General features: G+C 44.7%; 3 protein-coding genes across 4 annotated transcripts in view; 1 reads left to right on the top strand and 2 right to left on the bottom strand.

The window, feature by feature from the left end:
• The window catches only part of pit (probable ATP-dependent RNA helicase pitchoune), a 34,052-nt gene extending 27,119 nt beyond the window's left edge, over window positions 1-6,933 (bottom strand). Inside the window, exons 1-4 of the mRNA XM_070539059.1 lie at window positions 6,725-6,933; window positions 5,515-5,619; window positions 2,388-2,438; window positions 755-908 (exon numbers count right to left, since the gene is read on the bottom strand). Of these exons, the coding sequence (XP_070395160.1) occupies window positions 755-908; window positions 2,388-2,438; window positions 5,515-5,619; window positions 6,725-6,827 (413 nt within the window). The 5' untranslated portion in view covers window positions 6,828-6,933. The remainder of the gene's footprint in view (window positions 1-754; window positions 909-2,387; window positions 2,439-5,514; window positions 5,620-6,724) is intronic.
• A 112-nt stretch (window positions 6,934-7,045) lies between these two features.
• LOC139060147 (gamma-tubulin complex component 5-like) lies at window positions 7,046-9,611 on the top strand. The gene has a single exon (XM_070539058.1). It carries the CDS (start codon window positions 7,250-7,252, stop codon window positions 9,428-9,430), a length of 2,181 nt encoding a protein of 726 aa, XP_070395159.1. The 5' UTR covers window positions 7,046-7,249; the 3' UTR covers window positions 9,431-9,611.
• Window positions 9,612-12,455: 2,844 nt separating this feature from the next.
• RpS30 (ribosomal protein S30) lies at window positions 12,456-20,326 on the bottom strand. Of its 2 annotated transcripts, none has more exons than XM_070539052.1 (5): window positions 20,190-20,326; window positions 19,442-19,529; window positions 18,732-18,876; window positions 13,353-13,408; window positions 12,456-12,636 (listed from the first exon to the last, which is right to left on the bottom strand). In XM_070539052.1, the coding sequence occupies exons 1-5, from the start codon at window positions 20,294-20,296 to the stop codon at window positions 12,505-12,507; spliced, it is 528 nt and encodes a 175-aa protein (XP_070395153.1). In that variant the 5' UTR covers window positions 20,297-20,326; the 3' UTR covers window positions 12,456-12,504. The 2 variants fall into 2 exon arrangements, with proteins under 2 accessions (XP_070395153.1, XP_070395154.1); XM_070539053.1 differs by lacking the exon at window positions 20,190-20,326 and adding an exon at window positions 19,983-20,032.
• Between the last annotated feature and the right edge of the window lie 1,497 nt (window positions 20,327-21,823).

Genomic DNA, 21,823 nt, shown 5'->3' with positions numbered 1-21,823 from the left:
CACTTAGCACTGCCAGACATGAGTCCACGAGTGCGAGTATGTAGTCTAGCCCTGCCATGCACAAAGCAAATGCTGTAGTTGCATGTATCTGCGGTCTGCTATGTAGCATAAATACCATAGCCGCCGGGGGGTGCCACAGTGAGTTCGTTGGCTGAGCGCACTGAGGTCCGCTGAGGACAACTGCGTTTGGCATGTCTGGCAGGTTGTAGGCGGCAAAATTGGAAATCGCGGCGTCTAGGTGAACAACCAAAATCAAATTTGAACCATGCGCCACGGTGATGTTCAGTAGGGGGAGTGTTGTGGGCACACCGTGCTCTGCCGTAGCCTTCACAGCACAATTGAAGAAGGAGCAGAAGCACCATAAACTCTACGTCGGATTGCCGATAACTCCACTTCTGCTGAGTACATTGAAGAGCTTTCTTGCGGCAAAATATTTCTGAAAGCCTAATTTAACTTCAACTGCATTTCTCGACTTCGATAAATAGTGGCCCAGGGCCCCTTTAACAGCAGCAACAACAAGGCAAAAATTTTCTTTTTTTTGGATTGTTTGGTGTAGTTTTTATATTGCATTCCAATTGTGCTTTGTGTGAAAGTACTGAACACTCTGAAACAAGAGCAAGAACAGAACAGGAGAGAAGAAAGTGAGATGAAATCTCTGAAGAAATGGATGAGCAATGGCAAGACGAATACTAGTCAGCAGAGGTAGCACAGATAATTATGGCAATACAAAATCATCTGGACCTTGCAAACTTACTTTCCTTCCAGCAGGTGTGGAATGGTCTTGGCCTGTATCTCGGTCATCCTTTTAAAGCCCATTCCCTCAATTGCCTTCAGTGTGGCTTCAGACACCTTCCCACGCAGGGAGCTGAAGTGCGTGTCTGATAACACTCCGAAGCTTGTCCCTGGTACTGTGGCCAGAGGAAAGCAACAAAGAAGTATAAAATTATTTGCAATTTTTCCCTTCTTCCAGGTGCATTATTTACATTGTATCTCCCTGCACAGGAAAATAAGCTCAGCCAATACTGCAGAGTGAAAGTGACTTATATTCTTGATCAGACAGGCAAATTTAGCAACTCTTTCTGGCCAACACTGAAGACAGTTTACTCTGATATAAAAAAAAAAAAGAACCTTCGAGCCCGAGGAATGGAACACAACTGGAAGACGTCTGTATGAACTTGATGCCACTTCGCGTCAACAAGAAAAAGGTAAGGAAAGCACATACTGTTGCCGCAGTTGTGCATACATATGAAAAACACAACATAGTAAACATTAAGCATATAAGAAGCATGACTGTGTTTTAAGGTGCGCAGGTGACCTTGCTGTCGAGCTTTCAAGCATTCTGCTCAGCAGCCATTTTGTTTCACAGCAAAGTATCCTGCACTGTTTTTGACTTTGACGCTGTCTTTGTAAAGCTGTCTTTTAACATTTGAAATTACAAAAAAGTTGTTTTAGAGTTGGTGCTGACCACCTTGCCTTACATATTATTCTACGTATTTTCTAAACACTGTTATGAAGGCTACACTCATTGACGGAGCAAAGTCAGTTCGACGACGGCACTTGCCGGTGAGTGCCTTTTCGTTACGACAGCTTGAGAATGACACTAAAGGTGTAGTGTCATTGTAGTCTAGTGCTCAAATTGACATCAAGCCTACCCACCTGACACATGCATTAAACCATTGCAATATTTTGCTCAAAAACATAACCTGCTCAAAAACATAACCTTCCCTATGACCCAAGGTTGACCAATCCCCTACTTTCTTTCAGACAATTTCAGTTTTAGTTAATGCCATCTCAAAGACAGTTAGATTAAAGAAGAGATCTGGTTGATGCATGTAATAATGACAAGTTAGTCAACGCAGGGATAAATACATCTTTTCAGCCTTTTGCTCCTCATAAGCTGCCTTTACACACAGTAATCGCAATAGTTCCATACTAATGGCCAGGACTGGCTGCAACCCTTCTGAAACTGATCAGAGACCATTTTGGTGTAAACCAGTAGACATTGTCATCATGAAAGCAGTACTATGTTAACAGGAGCATTTCTGTTACTTATGGCAGCTTTCTGTTACTTAAGGTAGTGTGGTCACACAGTGCCAAACAGACCTGAAGTCCACTTTGCAAACTGGACCTCGAGAGTACCACTCCACACAGGGGACTATAATTTGAAAAGCTTTTGTACCAAGGGCATGAGATGGTGGCCCCAAAATTTTAAAACCAATTATACATAATGACTATACCCTTCAGCACATACAACTACTGCTTGCAAATGCCGCTAAGGTTTAAGAAGCAATAAACCCGTGGGGTTCCAATTGATTGTACAATGAGTGTACTCTTCAATATGGTTACTGCTTGCAAATGCTGCTGAAGTAAACAGGCAAAAAACTCACAGGGTTCTGGCTCTGGCTCGACCTCTTCAGCCTCAGTAGCATCTGCCTTTCCTTGATAATGAAAAACAGAACAGTCAGCTTCAAGACATTTGCCCACTGAACTCTGCCATTTATGTTTTGCAACAAATCTTACACATACCTTCTAAGTAAGAAACCAAGAAGGCAAAGCTTAAGAAAGAAAAGTGAATGGTACTATAACCTATTATTTAAACCGCACCTGGTCTGCCCACGGCTACGTTCAGCAGACTGGGTGCTGTTTGAATAATAGGTTAATGAATGATAAAGCATCTCTTAAAGGCCAGCTGTGTTTTAACTTATCCTTGCATGGTAGAAAATGTGGCCATGCCCCAGTGTATTCTGATACCAGAGTGCTTTCTAGGCACAAAGACAAGGCAGCTTGTGAGATTGAATAAGCATTTTCTACAAGCATATTGGGTGAAACGTGTGTTGATGGAACATCTGTCATGCTCTTCGCATGCGTAAGATAAAGAGTGTCTGGATGTACACAATTAAAGGGTGTTTTGTTGCCTCTGCTTTACTTTTTGCCACATGCTTGTTCCGTACATATATATTTGTGTAATTTCAGTAAAAACTTCAGTTGATGGTTAGCACTGTATCAGTACTCTTTGACTACATAATAAGTCTTTTTTCCCATTGTTTGCCTCAAGAATGAGCGTTGCTCTGTCACTGCTAGTGTCTTTGTGCCTCCCAAACCATAGTGACCACCATGCAATAGTTTTTCATTCAATGGAAAGCTACAATCTTTTATAATCCCACCTATCTCAGGTGACCAAAGGCATAATAACAGCATCAGTAAAAAAAGATCACTGCATCCTCCCTTCCCCCCAAAAACGAAGAACCCCTTCATAAATGGCAAGGTTACGTTATCAAGACCTTATAAAGCCCAAAACATGATAGCCACCACATTACCAGAATAAAAATTATATTAAAAGTCATATTTCCCCCCTCTCTCTTATAAATTAACAGTTCATTAGCCTTTTAAAGCCTCAATTTATTTTCCAGAAGGAAACATTTTAAATGCACTTATAAATACTTATATGTGAGGTAAGAACATTAAAAATTACTCTCACACCCACTAGCCACACCAGGCGACATTTATGACTAGATTAAAGAAAGCTGGCCCAGGCAATTAGCACAAAACAATACCTTTATATTCGCATGCTTTCACACTGAACAAACTCCAACTTGGCAGCTAAACCGTCTCGCATCTTATGGCAGTCTGTAAACTAGTCAGTATTAAAGAGATGGGGAATTCCAATTTATGCACCTGAACAGTTGCAGCCACGGAATTTCCCTGGAATATTCCCCCCTTTTTGGAAGCACCACATGCACACATTGTAAAATACGAGGTGTGTGTGTGGGTGGGGGGAGTTATGTGAGGCACACACAAGAGGGATCTGTTGCCCTTTGCTACACAATAATCCCTGTTGGGGTGGCTTGCGGTGCACATAACGCTTTCAACAGACGGCACAAGAGGCAATAGGAGCGAGCCACTTTTACGCAGCGTTCCAAAGTGGAATTTACAAACCGACCTTGGTACTAGTAACAATGGCTGTGACGGAATTTGAAAGGCAGGCATGCAAATATGTACTCATTTAGGGAAGAGCTAGAAAACGGGCAACTGGGGTGCCACTACGGGGTCGAACCAGCAGCCGGCCCCATGAGGGGGAAAAAAGAAGGCTGTGCTGGTGAGTGGAAAATCCACCAGGCATTAACCCAACTTGCATCCTGCATTTATTACACGCAATCATGTGCACTGCATACAACGCCTCTCAAATGCTCATACATTTTACAACAGCGCTCATAAAGTGCCTCTCTACCTACCATATGCAGATGGAAATATTGACTAAAAAGATTGTGAGCCATTCCACTTTGTGAAGGCGGATGACCAGTGGAGCTCTATACATTATGATAAATATGTTGACTGAAGATAAAAGGCACATACCACAATGTTTTTTTCACAATCTTTTTTTTTTTTACATTATTATTAAACTGCATACTCAATACGTATTATAAATTTATTTATTTTTTGTGTGCTTTCTTGGACTCATTATTTGGTCACCAAGGTGGTTACACTCTAAAACAAAATTACACCCTTTGGGTCGTATCTTACCACACAACAATAATCGTCAGCTGTCTTGTCCGCATTTCCTTTCTTTAACACTGCAAGCGCAGTACTTCCCAGAAGTGAACGGCATGCACATTATCAGCATGACATAGCATCCCTGAAAGGAAAGTAGCGGACGCGGCGTTTTCAAGAAAGAAAATGCAAGCAAGGCATGTGACGATTGCTGTTATGTGGCAGATATACACCCCAAAGGGTGTACCTTTGTCTAAGAGTGTATTGCTGCATGATTGCTATGATATACGGCCAGAGGCTCTTTGGCAACACTTGAAAGGTTCTTGGCCAATGTGAAGTCTATACACGACCGATGACACGTCGTGGGCACACTGATTTTTGTGCAACATTGAATGCCGAGCCTTTCCAAGAGAAACGCCACAAACCACTTTCCATCTGGCCGAGACGTGTCTATGTTGATATCACCCGCAATTACAATAGGAGTGGAGTCGGTAGGAGTGATCCAACCAAAGGTGCATACGCTTGGCATTTTTGGCACCATCTTCGTCTGCATTATGTGCCGCCCACCGTCACCCTACACATTCTCACTTCTGTTCATGAAGATAATCTTCATAGGCGCACTGTTCTTCCAACGTCCTCACCACACACGGGTCTATCCATTGCACGGGTGGAGGGGAATTGAGATAAGGTTACGTAGTTTGTCTATAGAGCCCGTGAAATCAAACCGTAATCCATACTAAACAGTGTCTATTCCGGTTTTACTTAATTTATTAGGAAACTTTTTTTATCACAATACATTTTGACACCTTGTAATTAAATGCAGCTGGGGCGTACCTAGCAATGTGCTTTTGCTTTAGCTCTTTTAGCTCTGGGGTGGCTGCCATCTTTCTTGCCTACACACACAAACTACCAGAACCTTGCATATAAAACTCCGCTGTAAAACCCTGATTATTTTATACTTGTGGTAACTCTATGAGAAACAGTATGCAAACAACCAGCTTAAGGCAGTGCATCACTGCTCCTCACCATCCTTTTCTTCGTGTTTCTCAGCATGCTCATCTTGGGGCCGGTCCTCGGGTTCATCTTCAACCATTTTTTCTTCTTCCTCCTTTTCTGTCTCCACTTTTTTGTCTATTAAAGAAGGAAGAAGATGAAGGAAGGAGAAGTAAGAAGGAAGAACAAACAGGTATTTGACTCTAATACAGAGCTTTCCCTGATTTACCAACACAGAAAATTTTTACTCAGCGCAACATCAAAATTACAAGAAATAAAGAGGATTATATGACGAGAACATAGTTAATAATAATATTTGGGGTTTTACGTGCCAAAACCACTTTCTGATTATGAGGCACGCCGTAGTGGAGGACTCCGGAAATTTTGACCACCTGGGGTTCTTTAACGTGCACCTAAATCTAAGCACACGGGTGTTTTCGCATTTCGCCCCCATCGAAATGCGGCCGCCGTGGCCGGGATTCGATCCCGCGACCTCGTGCTCAGCAGCCCAACACCATAGCCACTGAGCAACCACGGCGGGTGACGAGAACATAGTGCAAATAACCAAATCCTTACGCAAAGGAACTAAAGAGGGAGTAGTCTCTTATGTCATACAAAGAAGTTAGGAAATCTTGCTGAAATGTGTTTGTTATGGCAGTGACAATTCAAAGGTAGTGCACCGGCGATGTTTAAAGTAACCTTTCCAACCAATGCGTGACCTCGCATTATAAGGCAGAGTGCGTAGGTAAAATGTGCTTGTATACTAACCATGCCCCCAGAACAAAGAAAAACAAATAAATGAACGCGATCAAGCCGTAATAGACAAATCATATTGACAGTACTATCAGGAAGAAAATGGATCATCGCAAGACGATTTGACACTTGCTTCTCTACTGTGACCCTATTCCTACGAAATTTTACGTTTTCCGTTGTTACTTGACCAGTACCTAACAATATCTTCCAAGAAACTATAGCCATAAGCAGATGCATAAAAAGCCCCGGAGAAAACCTCTGAGCGTACCGTCCGTGCATTTGACCAACTGGGTGACGTACAGTCCACGAACGGCCTTAACATCGAGCTTGTAACCACAAATACAATTGTTGTCTTCAACGTCATTGCTACACGTTTACGAGTACACGTTTACGAGTACCATGTTTCAGGCATCAAAACAACCAGGACATGTTACTGCACAAGATGACACAGTGTGTCGATAGACCAAACACCGATGGAGTGCCAGCTTACCATGTCGACATTCACTCTCCAGTTCCTTCAGAGCCCTTAACTTTTTTCTGTTCTTTTGGCGCTTCTTGATCTTCCGCATTACTACCTGATCAGGAATTGCCATTGCTCAGGCCTTTAACAGACGATTGCCTGCGTAACACCACCACCACAACAGCCAAGCGAGCACGCAACACGCAACACGCTAACCACGCTGCGAAAGAGGCTTTCTCGACTTTTCTAATGTCGGCTTCTAAATAGTAAATTTGCAAGCCGAAACTAAACGACTCAAGCTCGAGCCAGTAACGTAGCAAGAGACAAGCCAACACAAGACGTATACGCAAGTAGTCGGTGCATCAGTTCTATGATCAGTTCCATTGCGCGCGAAGTCATGTCATGACTTCGTATTCTTGCTCATTGTAGTCATAAGGTCATCGATAATAAAGAATGGTGTAGCAGCCACATATATGGTGCGCGTTGCGGCTTAAAGTCAGCGTGTGGACGGTTTTTTTTCCCTTTTTTATCATCGCCCCTGTAGGATTGGCGACGATGGCGCTGCAAGACTGCGTCCTGCCGCCGTACTGGAACCGGTGTAATAATCGTCCTGCCGCGGCTCCTGCGCACTCCACAATTACTTCGAATTTAGTCAAAGAGTGGGAAACATACCTGAACAGCTGTGGCGTTGTAACGCCGACAGGCGAGCACAGCATGATGTCGGAGCGGCTTTTGCTTCGCGAGGTGTTGTGGATGCTGCGCGGCACGAAAGAACTGTTTGCGTTTTCCTGGAATGGAATGGAGTACGTCGTCAACGACAACTTCAAGTTGTCACACGTGACTCAAGTAGCCTTGAAGAATCAGTTGGAGGAAGTGTGCCGTTATGCGTCCTACGTAACCCATTTGCAAGACTTTATTTCAGCAACTGCAGGTGCCGGAGCCAAGACGTCTGTGGTGACGCTTACTTTCCAAGCCTTTGCGAACTCTATTTCGGAGCAGCTGGCACCGTACAACAGACACCTCGTGCACCTTGAAAAAATGCTCATAGAACAAATGGAAACGTTTACGCTTTTAATGCTGCTGGAGGACATGCATCCATACTTTGAGCTTGTAAGCTATTTGCACGGCATTTATCGTAGCGTTCTGCCCAGTGATACCACGGCCAGCCCTGTGCAGAGGACAGTCAAGTTGCTGAGCGTTCTCGAGCGGGCCTTAGTGAGTGCCACAATTCTAAGCCAGCACAGGTCACAAACGGTGGGCCTGTATCTGGATACCATGAAACCCTTCATTGACTTTGTCGACGAGCTAAGCAGCAGTGGAAAACTGACAGATCCATATCAAGAGTTTCCTATTAGACGTGCTTCTGACATTACGTTTGAAGACCCGAGGTACTGGAAGGAATCTCTGTACATTTGTGATTCTGATTACTTGAACACGGTCATGGGGCGCCATTTACTGCCACTCACGTCTGCAGGGAAGTCAATGGAGCACCTGACGCATGCGATGCTGAGCAGAAACGATGTCCTGAAGAGCATGCCGGGAACACTATACATTTCCATTATTAACAAAATTCCTCACCCAGCAAGCACAGTTGAATGTGAGGCAGAACAAGCTGCAACTTTAGGAAATGTTGCAGAAGTATTTGAAGAAATTAGGCAGTGGACTAAACAGATTGGTTGTTTTGGGCTTATTAATGTGGCATGTGAGCAAAACTCGAGCAAGACGGACAATGCAACACACAATCTAACCTGCACATTGTCTCAAATTCAGCAAGCCATCACAACAGCCGTAACAGAAAGATGCCGTGAGAACAGCGCCAAGTTCCTCCATTACCTGAAATCTGAGTGCGAACTTTCCAAACAGATCGACACCATTCACAGCCACTTTCTTATGTTTGCTGGCGAGATCATGCACTCATTTACTACTGAGGTGTTCTCAAAGCTCTTGTCAGATACTCCAGTGACGTGGCAGAACTTGTCATTTTTGAATTTTGCCCTGCAAGAGGCACTGTCTTGGCACTGCAAGCCTGTTCCTTTCTTAAGCAAGCTGAGCATGAGACTAAAGGACAGCTCATCCAAGGTACAGCTGGATGGCTTTGACAATGTCGTGCTTCGCTATGATGTGTCATGGCCAATGTCAATTGTGTTGACTGAAACTACTCTCAATTTATACAACCGGATTTTTATTTTCCTTTGCAAAGTGAAATGTGCCAAGTTTGCTCTTGAAGAACTGCATTTCCAGGAGCTCTGCAGCTGTCATTTCGGGGAGACAGTGACAATGAAGCAGGTTGCTCTCTCCCTCCAGTTACTGAGATTCCAAGTCCTCACTTTTCTCAACTCTTTCCATGCTTGCCTCATGCAAGAAGTTCTGCATGGCAGCAAATTAGCCTTTGACAAAGAACTAGACAGTGCCACAGATCTGGACACTGTGCTCAAGTGCCACGAAGAGTATGTTGCCAAAGTGTTTCGTCAGTGTCTGCTGAGTGAACTATTTAGTGATCTGCGGGAGCCACTGCTGTCTTTTCTAAAGCTCTGCATCAAGTTACACATCCTCTGGAACAGGGGTGTGGAGAATGTACCTTGGTATGAAGTCAAAAACATCCACGACAGCTTCATAAAGTGCCACGTCAGGTTCAAGCGCATGGCCAAGACCTTTGCGAACCGAGGGCATGCAGACTTGTCGCGGTTATTGACTTTTGCTCTTGATATGCCCTATTTACACGTTGTAGCAACCTAGGCACAATTGTTCTTGTAGCCTTATTGGAGAATTTTGTGCTTCCAGTGTAACAGTATCGTATGTGTTTTTGCATTTACTGTCTTCCTGCATCTCGTAAAAGCATTGATCCTCTTTCTACTATAAGTGGCCTTCAATTTTTCCCTGTACTAATAAAGGTATTAGAGAAGTTCTCCTGTGCCAACTTTTGTAAAGTGTAGTTTTGCATACTGAACATCCTTCATTGAAAATCTGGACATTCCTGCATGCAGCGGAGTCCTTGAAGGGACAGCAAGGTCACATAGTGAATCAATCTAGAATGTCGGATTATCAGTCACGTAATGTACTGCATAGCATGAAGCAGCAACTCCATAGAGAAGCATTAATGTCCAATGCTAGCAATATATTCATGGAGCATGGTGTTGACAAAAAGAATGTTTTTGCAACCTATTTACAGAGCCCGAAATTTAAGGGTGCTCCATGTTATCAAGCACTAACTGCATGGAGACATGCTGACAAGCTATTGGCACTTGCGGCCAGCAGTGTTTAAAAATATTTTGCCACTCCAGGAAAGGTCACAATATTGCACCTATCTCAACCCTGGCACCAAATTTATTTGTATCATGTGAAACATTTTAAGTGACATGTCGTGAGGCATTAATTACTGTAATAGAGAAAGTTCGCCCATAGGTTTTCAAGTATCAGTTTATTGTTCCGTGAACCATCTGCCATGTCACTGGAACAAATAAAAATTCCAAATTGAGTCCAAATTGATATAGAACGTTACATACAGTATGTATGTAATAATTTCACATAGGTGAAATGCGTTGAAGCAGGGCGAGAGGAAATAAAGTGCGTTACGTCCCTCCCCTTATGCTACCCTAGGTGGCCACCCATTTGACCTGTGGGACAAAACTTCTGCTTACACCAATGACATGGTCCATTTGATTGTAGTCATAAACAGTGTACAATTAGTGCCGTACCTCTGACACTGCTTCAATTGTTTTAGTAATAAATTGGCAGTGGTGATGCCTTGCAACCACTAGCTGCATTTGCGGATGGAATTTTTCAGCATAAGTCTACTTGTTAACCAGCACGTCCCTACAATGCAGGTGTGCATCTAGGTGCAAAAGGTATTCTTAGTGGATAGCGACACCAGACACTTTTGCCAGATACCTGCTATTTCTAATAGTGGGGATGGGTTAGCACACATTAAAAGAACACATTCTTTTCTTCAGGGTTACATCCACACTTTACAAATGAGGATTTACATTTAGGTGCAGCACAAATGCAACAAACTTGGCACAGCATACACTGACAAGCAACATGTCTTTTGCTTCACAGCAACTTTGCTGTTACTAATTTAGCCTGCTTCAGTAGCTTCTGCACAAACTTGCTTGAAGCAAATACACCTAGTTTGTCCTCTCACCACCAAAAGACCCCCAACAGTATGTTTAGAGACAGACTATTGAAGCTCTTCTGCAAAAGGTATTTTTCAGAACACTTGATGCAATGTTCATAAACTGCAAGTCAAGTTAAAATTAATCAACTTTTGCAAAAAATATGGTTGAGTTGGCACGCATCAGAATTGAAATGAAGAAATAAGACTATGCATTGTTGGAACTATTTCTTTTTTTAATGCGAGGGTTAACGCCTCGGGGCATACAGGGGTGTGGGATGCGGGCGAATAAGGATGATTAAATGAATCAAAAAAGATTTGCGGATATAATAAAGTCCAGGAGGGATCGATAATGTGGTCCCTGCGTCCAAGTTGTGTAGTGGATGGCGAAAGTCCCACTGCTGCGAGGTGCCGGAGCCTTGTTGGTTTCAATGCAAGGCAAACCCACAGCAGATGGTAGATGTTGGCTTCAGCATTGCGTGACTTGCAGACTGGACACCCAGGGCTGGGGATATAACTGGCAAAAGTGCGGCCACTTCCAAGTCACGGCAGGAGTGAGGGCAACCTCGACCTGGAACCTCCTCTGCATGACTGCGGGGGAGGGCTACCGCACATGGACGTATGAGAGCACATGTGCAGACCTGGAGGTGCTCCTTTCTTATGGAGGTGCTCCTTTCTTATTGAAAGGAGGGTGGCATTATCTAGGTGAAGGAGTTGAGGCAGTGACGACCGAGAGGTCACAGAATGTGCACGGCTTTGGAAGCTCGGAAGGTCACGTGGGATCCGCTCGATAGATATTTACTGCGGGATGCGTGCCGCCAGATGGATCTGTCGACATATTTCAGGGCTGCAACCGACGCGTCACAGGAGCCACGTCACCTAGAGGGCATCAGTGCAGATGACGATGCGGGCCGTAGGGAACATAGAAAACATGGCCACGGAAAACAGTGCTTCTCGAACAGCATGGGGCTCGGTACAAAAGGAGGAAGGAGGAGCTTGAAGTTGAAACCGGGATGTCTTATTCAGGGCAGGTGCACAATGGCAATAACTATAGTTGTTATTGAGTCAGCAAAGTATTACTGCTACTTGCACCGTTTAGCATCTTAATGCAACACCTGGGCTTTGGAGGTGCGTGGTGTTGGAAGACTCCAGATATAACAGACACTTTTAATGATCAAGTAAAGGGTTCCTGAAATGCTTTTTGACAGGACATGTTAACCACCACTGGCAGAGGGATGTGCATGCATGAACTTTTTATTGCAAGGAATTCATGGCCCATCATGAACTGCCTAATGGCTGGCATCCAAGGACTGTTGCGCCCGCTGCAATGTCGCTACTGGTGTTGCACAAGGCGGAGAAAAAAGGTGGAAGCATAAAGAAACAGCAGGAGAGAGCAAGCAAAAGCTGCTGGGTTTCCCGATGCAAGCAGCTGAATATTTGGCCATATATGTTCATGACAGCATTGTCTGCAGATTGGAAATGTTTTCCTACCGTGTTGAAGAACTGTTTTCAGTGCCATTTTGGAACTGCAGACATTTCTGCATTCCACTTAATTGGAAATAAGGCCCTTGATTCACAAGAGCACAGCTGTTAAGCCACAATTACAGTGAAGTGAAGCTCATTATAAAATCAGTCCACATTTTGTCAAAATTTTGGGTAAGAACGGTTTTTATTTTACAGCAGTTGTGCTGCGCATAGCCTATGAAGCCTGGTTGGCATTGGGTCCCCTCCTTCGTCCAAAGGTGGCCACAGCGTTCACAAAGCGCCTGTTGTACTGGATGCGCCTCTTGGCACGGCCAGTCTTCTTCTTTTTCTTCTCCTGCTTCTCCACCTGCAGTGGCACAAACAACACAGCTGTGAATGTAATACCTATGTTGACAGTGCAAAATGTGCACAGCCTACGCAGACCTTACAAGAGACGCACAGTAAAGACATGCTAGTGTGGGCTAGCAAGAGCTGTCACGTTTGTAGACTTCTCGAGACTGCTGCCTTTGCCAGACACCACAACCCCTGCGGGAATTCCGATCCCAACGGTTGTGCAGCGAAAAAAATTAAGCAGTCCAACGTTCCCCTACTCCCCTCATGGGAAGAGTGATGCGAGAGGGCATTGTGCAGGAACTCTGCCCAATTCTCCCCCTCAAATCGCTCAGGAAGACACTGTCTTTGAGTAACTTCAGCTAGAGGTTCAATCACCTTCCAACCCTTTTACCATATTTGCAGAGCACGCAACAATGAACAAAACGAAAACTTTAGGTTAAAGCAAGCTTGTTCCCAGAATCAATGGCATGCCACGAGAAGAGTTTACAAGCGTGACTTGCACCTTGTCAATAGGCAAAAGAACTGTGGCGTGAACAAGGCTTGCCTATGAGAATACCAGTGCTAACAAACTAAGTTCATGCAAGCTTGGCTATAGTGGTCAAGCTGGTAACATACAAATAAGCCCCAACTAGCTGCTAATGCTTGCACCAGCAAACATGATGCCAATAGGCAACGAGGGCAGTATGTATATAGCAGATGCCACGAGTATTGTATGTAGTGATGACTGACCTTTGGTGTCTGTCCCTTGACCTTTCCGGCACGGGCCAGGGAGCCGTGCACCTTGCCTGCAAGAATGTGCAGACTTGAGAACATGGCAGTGTTTCTAGCCCAATATCTTCACAAAGCAAACAAGCTACAACTGCACTGAAAGTTGTGTGCCCCAAAGAAATTAACATTCTACGTAGACACTGAGGACACTTTCATATAGAGCAGTAAGAAAAAAGGCTTCTATCAACAATGAAATGATGAAATGATTGCACGAAAGAAAAGCTATTCACACACACACGCATGCACACACCCACACACACACACACACAAAAAGATGAAAGCAACACAGCATGCGATCCATGGCATATCTTTGAAATCAGTTGTACATTTCTTTAGAACGGTGCTTGACTGGCTATAACTGAATAATCCTACAACGCAGACATCCTAAGACTGCAGAGCAATTTTCTTTTAAAAAATATATTTCAACGATACTGCTAATAAACATTTTAAGGCTCCTCTCTCACTGACTCAATGAAATATATGTTTTGAAGCATGTGAGAAATTCATTTTTTTTATGCGTCAAATCTAAAAACTGGCAACAAGGATAGCTGAAAAGACTGATGAAAGCACAGTGCGGAACACAAGAAATAGCAGGTGAACATGGCTGTGACACTGAATTGCATGTGGTAGGCAACATGAAATATGTGGAGGCCATAGACCATAATGTATAACAACTGCTGAAAGTTCGGACACCTTGCAACCTCTCGTCTTCATTTTTCGGACACTCCTTGAGCCAACTCGATCGATGGCACTTGCCCCAGGTGCATGGTTCGACTTGCTGAACGCCATTACTGTTTTGATCTGAGCCTTCTTGCTGCCTCACGAGGTGATGCTACTCAATATTCCCACCCATCATCATCGTTTCTGCCTGGTTCGGTAGAGTGGCTATGAGTGACTACAGCAGTTTCAGCCTCAGCTCAGTAAGCCATGTCAAGGCAATCCAGCAGCTGATTTGTTTCTTTCTTCGTGCACGACGCTGCTAGTAGGCCACGTCTTTAGTTTGTGGAAACGGTGCTGGCGTGACAGAGCAGTGGTGTTTGCTTTATGTGCTGTGTTGAGGTTGCAGTGATCAAACAGGTTATACGGAAACATCGTGTCAAGTGTCCAATGGCGCCGCTAGTGCCCGCGCAGACTGTGCTGGGGAATGCTGGCAAACGTGGTACTAAATATACCACAATGTCAATGGCGAAAAAGATCGCCATTGTGCAGCAAGTTCTGAGCGGCCGGTCTCAAAGCGGAGTTGCTCAAGAATTTAATATTTTGAAGCAGACGGTCTCAGGTTACATGCTAAACAAGCCTAACATTCTCAGCGAAGCAACTAAGTCTTCCTCCAGTTTGGAAAGGAAAAATTTTAGAGGCGACAGCCACCTGAAGCAGAAGGCAGAGATGCTCGCTCTCCGGATGAACATTGAAGGCTTTATGTTCAGTGACAGATGGCTCCGTAGTTTCAAGAAAATATTCGCCCTGGCTTTCAAGAGCATATGTGGCGAGAGTGGTGCTGTCGACTGGACTCTTGTTGCAAATTATCGCTCGGAGACTCTGGAGTCGCGGTTGTCCCAGTTTTCCCAATGGGGCATCAGCTTAAGAAGGTTGACGTGTGCAGACCGCTTGGTATGTATTGAAGAGTCATTCACGTAGCAATCGGCAGCATTCCACAGATGGTAAGCGCGACCATCATTAGCTAGACTTCGAACACGAAATATCGCTGCGGCAAGTTTGGGCTGCGATCATTATGCAGGAAAAAAGAAAAAGAAAGAAGGAAATAGAATTCTGAGGACAAAATTCAGGGGTGTGATCATTATGCAAGTAAATACGGTATTAGGTAAAACGTAAATATTATAGAAAACGCCATTTTTGCTGTCAGTTGATAAAAACAACAATAAAAAAACATGATATATACAAAACATCATTAAAGGAAACTCGGAATGTACATTTCAAAGATAAATAACCCAGGAATAGTGCCTGAAAAAATAAATGCTCAGTACAGCGCCATTCTTCGAATTAAAAAAAAAAGGAGACCTGTTCATTGCTCACACCATGCGGTGAAGCAGTTCCTGACTGTTGTGAAGCATGGGTGCAGGCCACAATTTTCCCACTACGCTTCTGGTTTTTGTTCAACTTTCCGGTCCTCGTAACACATTTTGTACTTCCCCTTTTGGGCCTCTTCTGACGATGGTCCGACAACAAGCTGAAGGAATGTAATTCATTAAGTCGTCTAGAGTCATGCACCTCTTCGAGGACCGATCGCTCTCAGCGTAGCTGGGCAACTACAAGGTTATGCATCCAAGCATATCTGTTTGCATTTTTGCAGATTGTCTTTATCACCTCTGCAGAGAAGAAGAGTACAAAGAAATCCCACACTATTGTAAACTGTCTTGCACTGATCTGTAGTGCTGGGCCAAAATGTGCTACGGGCGGCCCTCTTGGCGTGAACGGAAGTTTCTCTGCTGCCGATAACAGCACCTCTAACCAAGTGAAGTACGCATCTTGAAGATAATCAGTAGAGCTCACAGGTCGTGCAAAAAGATAGGCAGATAAGCGCGCACAAGTAAGAAGACTGCTCAAGGCCGTAAAGGAAACTCGCCAGTGAACAGCCGCCGATGTCCCATGCTGACTGAAAACACCATCGCCGTCGGAGCTTGAATCTGCTTCACCGTCATCTTTGGAATCATAACTAGAGTCCTCATAACTGAATTGCATGCATGGTTTCGAGCACGACGCCATGGGAGCGACTTTCAGTAACAGCACAATGACACCGGCAATGCCCCTTGCTTGAATTTGACGAGAGAAGCAAAACTGAAACTCTTGGAAACTGGTTGAAAGTGCCAGGTCCACATGTTGGAGATGCGGCGGACCTTCAAAAATACACTTTGGCGGAACAAACCGACTCATACTCCGAACCAAAGCTCGCTAATAAAGAACTCATGTCATTTTTGGTTAATTATCACCCTTCAGCACTGTCCGACGGCAAAGCCGGCGATATGATTTAATTCTCGACTTGCTGGGAGTCATTTCTTTACAAAACTTAGATGCTAGTGCAGCATAATCGCGAGCAGCATTCTTTTCTCTTCGAGTGCGGCAGAAGGTGACAGCCATGCCTCTTTTCACTACAATACTAGCACATTAGTTTGCTAAAAGGTCCGGCAAAATTCACATCGGCATAGCGCGAAAATTTAAACTGTTTCTGAAAGTTCAGTGCCTGTATTTACTACTGGATGGCCTTTTAAGTGGATAAGCAACGGCTCCATGACGAAATCGGCCATCTAAAGCAGCAATCACCGGCAATCAATTTGAATATGTGTGGTAGTGAAAGAGTTAGGTATGGATTACAGTCGCCGACCGTTTATTCGGACCTCACGGGGACTGCGGAAATGTCCGAATAAACAGGTGTCCGAAAAAGCAGACTAAGAAAAAAAAATGAAATCCTTTATTTCCACGCACTTATTCGGGCTCGGCAGTAGGCTTGAAGAAATCGTGCGTGCGCCGTTGCAAGCTGTTCCGTTTACGCGCAATCAGATAAGCCTGAATCTCGGAGAGGGTCGTACGGTCACGGAGAGGGTCATACGGCTGAAAGCACAGTCACTACTGTTTGTGCACGCTCCGCATGCGACGGCAGCGTAGCACATGGTGCGTCATCTTCCGACTCGGAGTCATCGTCCGGCGGTGCAGCAGAAACCTGACGAATGATCTCGCCGTCGTCGAGTTCTGCGCAAGTCAGTACAGCAGTGTCAGCACCTGTGAAACTGTCAAATGAGAAGATGTCCGAAATCGCAATGCAACCACTGCGAGGTCTCGGCAGAACATTTTCCGCGTCAGTAGAAAGCACATCGGAAGGCGACAAATCTTAGGCCTCCCGGCTCCCGCTTGCTGGCATTCCCCAGCGCAGTCTGCGCGGGCACTGTCGGTGCCATTAGACACTTGACGCGATGTTTCCATACGCCGCGTTGGATCACCGAAACCTCGACACTGCACACAAAGCAAACACTACCGTGCCGACACCAGTCGCACAAGCGAAAAACTTCGCCTGCTCGCAGCGTCGTGCGCGAAACAAATCAGCTGCTGGATTGTCTTGACATGGCTTACTAAGCTGAAACCGGAACTGCTGTACGGCTACTCTATCGAACCAGGCAGAAACGATGACGATGAGCGGCGATTTCCAGTAGCGCCACTTCGTGGGGCAGCAAGGAGACTCCGTTCAAAACAGAAATGGCGTTCAGCAAGTCGAACTATGCGCCGGTCAGAGTCGGTGCATGATGCCCTCGATCAAGTTGTCTCAAGGAGTGTCCGAAAAATCAGACGAGAGGTTGCAAAGTGTCCGAACTTTCGGCAGTTGTTATACATTATGGTCTATGGGGAGAATGGCGGTGCCGCGAAGCTGACCGAATAATCGGGCATGTCAGAATTTTTGGAGTCCGGAAAATCGGTCGGCGACTGTACCAACACGCCCAACAGTCTGCACTGCTAGACCTTTGTTGGTTAGGCGGCGCCTTCTCCTTGGCTTGGGAAGTTTCCATTTGTATACTTGGTGCAGGAGCCTGCTTAGGAAGGACAGCATGAGTTGGACTTGAGCATCCGTGCTGTGTACTTTTGTCGACTCTCGTTTTCTATATTTCTAAACATGCTCTCGTAGGTCACCATGTATTCTTATGAAAGCATCTGCACATAACCGACACTGAATTCAAGCCCTAGTTCATACTCTCAGCTACAATAAATCTGCATGCTCCAAGTCTGTTGCCAACTTCAGCAGCCAGGAAGTTCGTTGTAGCCACAGTTTGTGTACATACTGCACTAATGTGAAATGGAATGTGTTTGGACACTGAACCCTGCAAGCATGGAAGTCAAAAACCTGTTCTCTGCTATTTGCTACATAGTTGTTGTGTTGATAAGAATCCCTCTCACGAAACCTTTCAGGGCAGCAAAAAATAGCATCAAAGGAAAATCTGGTATTCCCCTTCACACTGGCCCATAGTTTACCTGCACTAGCTCTGGCACTGGAGTTGCAGCTGGAAATCAAGACATGGGCTAACACTAGACAGTGTTATGCCAAGATGTTTACAACCAAAGGCGGTATTCTTGTGCTATCACTTTCGGAGAGAGTTTCACCAGATTTTGTGTGACTAGCACCGCATGCCTTGGCAGCATTCCTGGCACTTTGCAAAACACCAGCTGTCACTCATAGACACATCTAATGCTAGCCGCATGAAATCTAGCAACAGTGACTGTCGGAGAATACTGCACTAAGTGCTTTGCATGTCCACTGTGCCCGAGCCTGTTGAGTGGTTCTTAATTAACTGCCTTTACAGACTACACAGTTATAGACATACACAAAATTAAGCTTACCTCCGACCAAAGGTACAACAGCATTGACAAGGGCGCCATCTGTCAGGCAGGCAGACAACAGGTCCGCATCGTTCAGTGGCTTGCCTCCCTCAGCATATAGCCGCTGATCCTCTGGCACAATACCCTCAGCTGTGTGAAGGTAGTTCTGCAGAAGAATAAACAATTAAAAAGGACTGAAATGCATCGACTATCTTCAAAATTAACAGAGCAGGTTAATAGCTGGCTGATGGGGCAGGGGGTCGTAACACAAATCACTTCAGGAAGAGCAACAAGCAGCTAAAACAAAGATATAACAGAAGCTTCATGCCCATTTGATAGCTCGTTAAGTTTCACCTCATCCACACTTCTATTCAGCTTCATTGATAACACACACACATTTTACACCACACATTTCAAAAGAAACACTGCCTGCACCACTTCTATGTCTTCTTTACTGCTAAGTTTTTCGTTGCAAGGGGTGTTTGTTCTCAAGCCCGGAAGCACTCCCCCCCCGCCATTTTAGGATAACTATTCTTTTTTTTTCACATCACAGAATTCTTTGACTTCTTTCTGCGCCACATGTCTCTGATCGCACATTCCGAGTTTCTGCTGATTGCAACATGATCTACGCGGTAGTCATGGCCTAATAGTCGTTTATTTTTTGGCATAAGCAGGCACACGTATAGCTAAGCAAGAAACACGGTACTGGTGATCGTTATCGTGATGCCTACCTTCAGGAAGGCCACTGTCTCGTCGCCGGTCACTTCAACGGCGTGACTCTCCTGGCACTGGATGATTATCTTCATTTTCACCTGTTTTCTGCATAATAAAAAACGCATGATAAACAACGCTGCCTAGCTGCTACCGATTTTATACAGGCGCGACAATCACAAAACGCGTGGGCAGCCATACACTATCATCACATAGTCAATATTCATTCATGCTAAGTCTGGACAGATAAAACGGGGTCTGTCCCATGTCCCAACTACCAAAACTTCCTACATTGAAAAGCACATTAACAAAGTGGCGGATCGTCAGCACAGCGGAATAAACGACATTCAAGATTAAAAGTGAAAAAGTTATGTTCACAGCCGTCACTCGGGACGCTTGCAACTTGCCGACATTGGCACAGCGGCAACAGACACTCACGTGACAGCGGAGGGTTTAGCAAACGTAAGCTGTGCTACATAGATAGCAAAAAAGAGGCCAGCGGTACATGACAAGTCAAGCTGCCAAACAGCAATACACTTGGCTTCACGAAGAAGGGCGTACATTGGTAAAATCAAATAGCGACGCGAAGAAACCATGCCGTTCCGATAAGCCTAACAAACCAATCGCAACATCAGGAAAATTACTTAACGTGAAATCGCCAGATACATAGCACTGTCGTGTTACGACCATGCACGATGCATTACAGAGGATTTGGGTAAGTCTTTTAGCTATTCCGAATATTTGTATATGCATTTATTAGCAACATACCTGGTACTCGCGACGAAGATCGTCAGTCCACCAGCGTGAATGAAGCGTAAAAGGTGGCGCCACGTGTTTTCAGAGCGCGCCACAATCGCTGCATTGTATCCAGACATAGGTAGCCAGTGCGACAAATCTAGCGAAATAGCGAACTACAACCTATGCTACAACTTTGACGTGACTTCTTCAAGGCAGTTGGCAGGTCACGAAGCCATATACAGGCATCTTGTTTTTTATCTAACGAATATGCGACTTTACAACACCTCGGCGGATTTGTACATTAGCAACCGTTTTACATGTCTTCCGAGATTACGGCGTAACGCTGCTAAAAATCTCTGAGGTCATGCTTTTGGTATACAGCTGTGTTTCCGCTTTTAAATAGAGAAGACACGCGCAATGCAATGTTCCCGATTTCGAATGCAAGTAACAACCTTAGATTAGAAAGGGTCTCGTAATGTGGGAGAAATGTCACATTCATCTCAGTAAAGCACTTTCGCTCGCGTTCATGCTCCCTAATAGGGAATTTTCACGCATAGTCGTTTGTTATATTGGACAGCGACTGGTACGGGTTCAACGACCCTACGATCCGTCGTTATATGCTTAGTTGCTACAGAAATTAGCGGTCAATACTTCCTTCTTTGATTAGGGTTTAGCTTGTGAAATTAGTGTTCTACATATCAATTTATCCTTGTGTTTATACTATTATTTCCTTCTTCCTCTCTCCGCGCGCACACACACACACACACACACACACACACACACACACACACACACACACACACACGCACAAGCACACATAAGAATGTTGATGTCAACAAACGGTGGGAGCAGGATAAAATCAGATAATTGTTTGTGCGTCTAAGACGCCATCTACTATTCCTCTATTACGGTAGCGCGGCTTAATGTTTATGCTATTATTTTAAATGGTGAACCGAACCATAAGAAAGAAAGAAAGAAAGAAAGAAAGAAAGAAAGAAAGAAAGAAAGAAAGAAAGATCGCATCCATGGTATCGTCTTTCGTCATATCCCGAAGTTTGTTATGGCAGTAGTGATAGTTTATTTTTCTTTTTTTCTTTCTTCTGATGAGTACGTGTGCCTCCCAGTACGGCAAAGCACGTACGTTTAATCACTTCGCGTGTGTCCCCTGGTCGAAACGTTGGCTCCAGCCTGAGACATCTCCCTATATTCGACCTCTGTTAATTGATAGCTGAGTAATCTAAGGGCAGTATCACACCACACGCTTCGCTCAGCGCCTTCAGTTGAGCGAAGCGTGTTGTACACAGCCTTCACAGCAGCGGCAAGTTATCGTCATCACACGAAGTGGTTAACCATACGTGGCATTGGCGGAAAGTTTTCAGTTTTGCGGGGAGGGGCTGGGGCCCCACCAACTTTCCGAATGATATATATATATACACTTCGTTAACATTAATTATATACTGCTTCGCTCTCCGGAGAAACTGCAGCCTCTCTCTTTTTCTTTTTTCCTTTTCTGTGAATCTAAGTATAAGCGCTCCTGCGCATGACTGCTGTTGATTTTTATTTCGAGTGTTAATCAGGAACCACCGCAACAATGGACAGTCTTTAGTGACTCCAAGGCAGCCCTTCAGTGCATACAAAGCCCAAATGCGCCAGGGACCCAATGA

The sequence above is a fragment of the Dermacentor albipictus genome, chromosome 5, assembly GCF_038994185.2.
Source record: "Dermacentor albipictus isolate Rhodes 1998 colony chromosome 5, USDA_Dalb.pri_finalv2, whole genome shotgun sequence".
Lineage (NCBI taxonomy): Eukaryota > Metazoa > Arthropoda > Arachnida > Ixodida > Ixodidae > Dermacentor > Dermacentor albipictus.
This window is presented reverse-complemented; position numbering and strand designations above follow the sequence as displayed.

Excerpts from the sequence above, each read along its gene's own strand:
- LOC139060147 (XM_070539058.1), top strand. The coding sequence starts at position 7,250 with ATGGCGCTGCAAGACTGCGTCCTGCCGCCGTACTGGAACCGGTGTAAT.
- RpS30 (XM_070539052.1), bottom strand. The coding sequence starts at position 20,296 with ATGTCTGGATACAATGCAGCGATTGTGGCGCGCTCTGAAAACACGTGG. Across the intron at positions 19,530-20,189 it reads ATCTTCGTCGCGAGTACCAG|AAAACAGGTGAAAATGAAGA; the intron begins GTATGTTGCTAA and ends TTTATTATGCAG. Across the intron at positions 12,637-13,352 it reads TCAAGGGACAGACACCAAAG|GTGGAGAAGCAGGAGAAGAA; the intron begins GTCAGTCATCAC and ends GTGCCACTGCAG.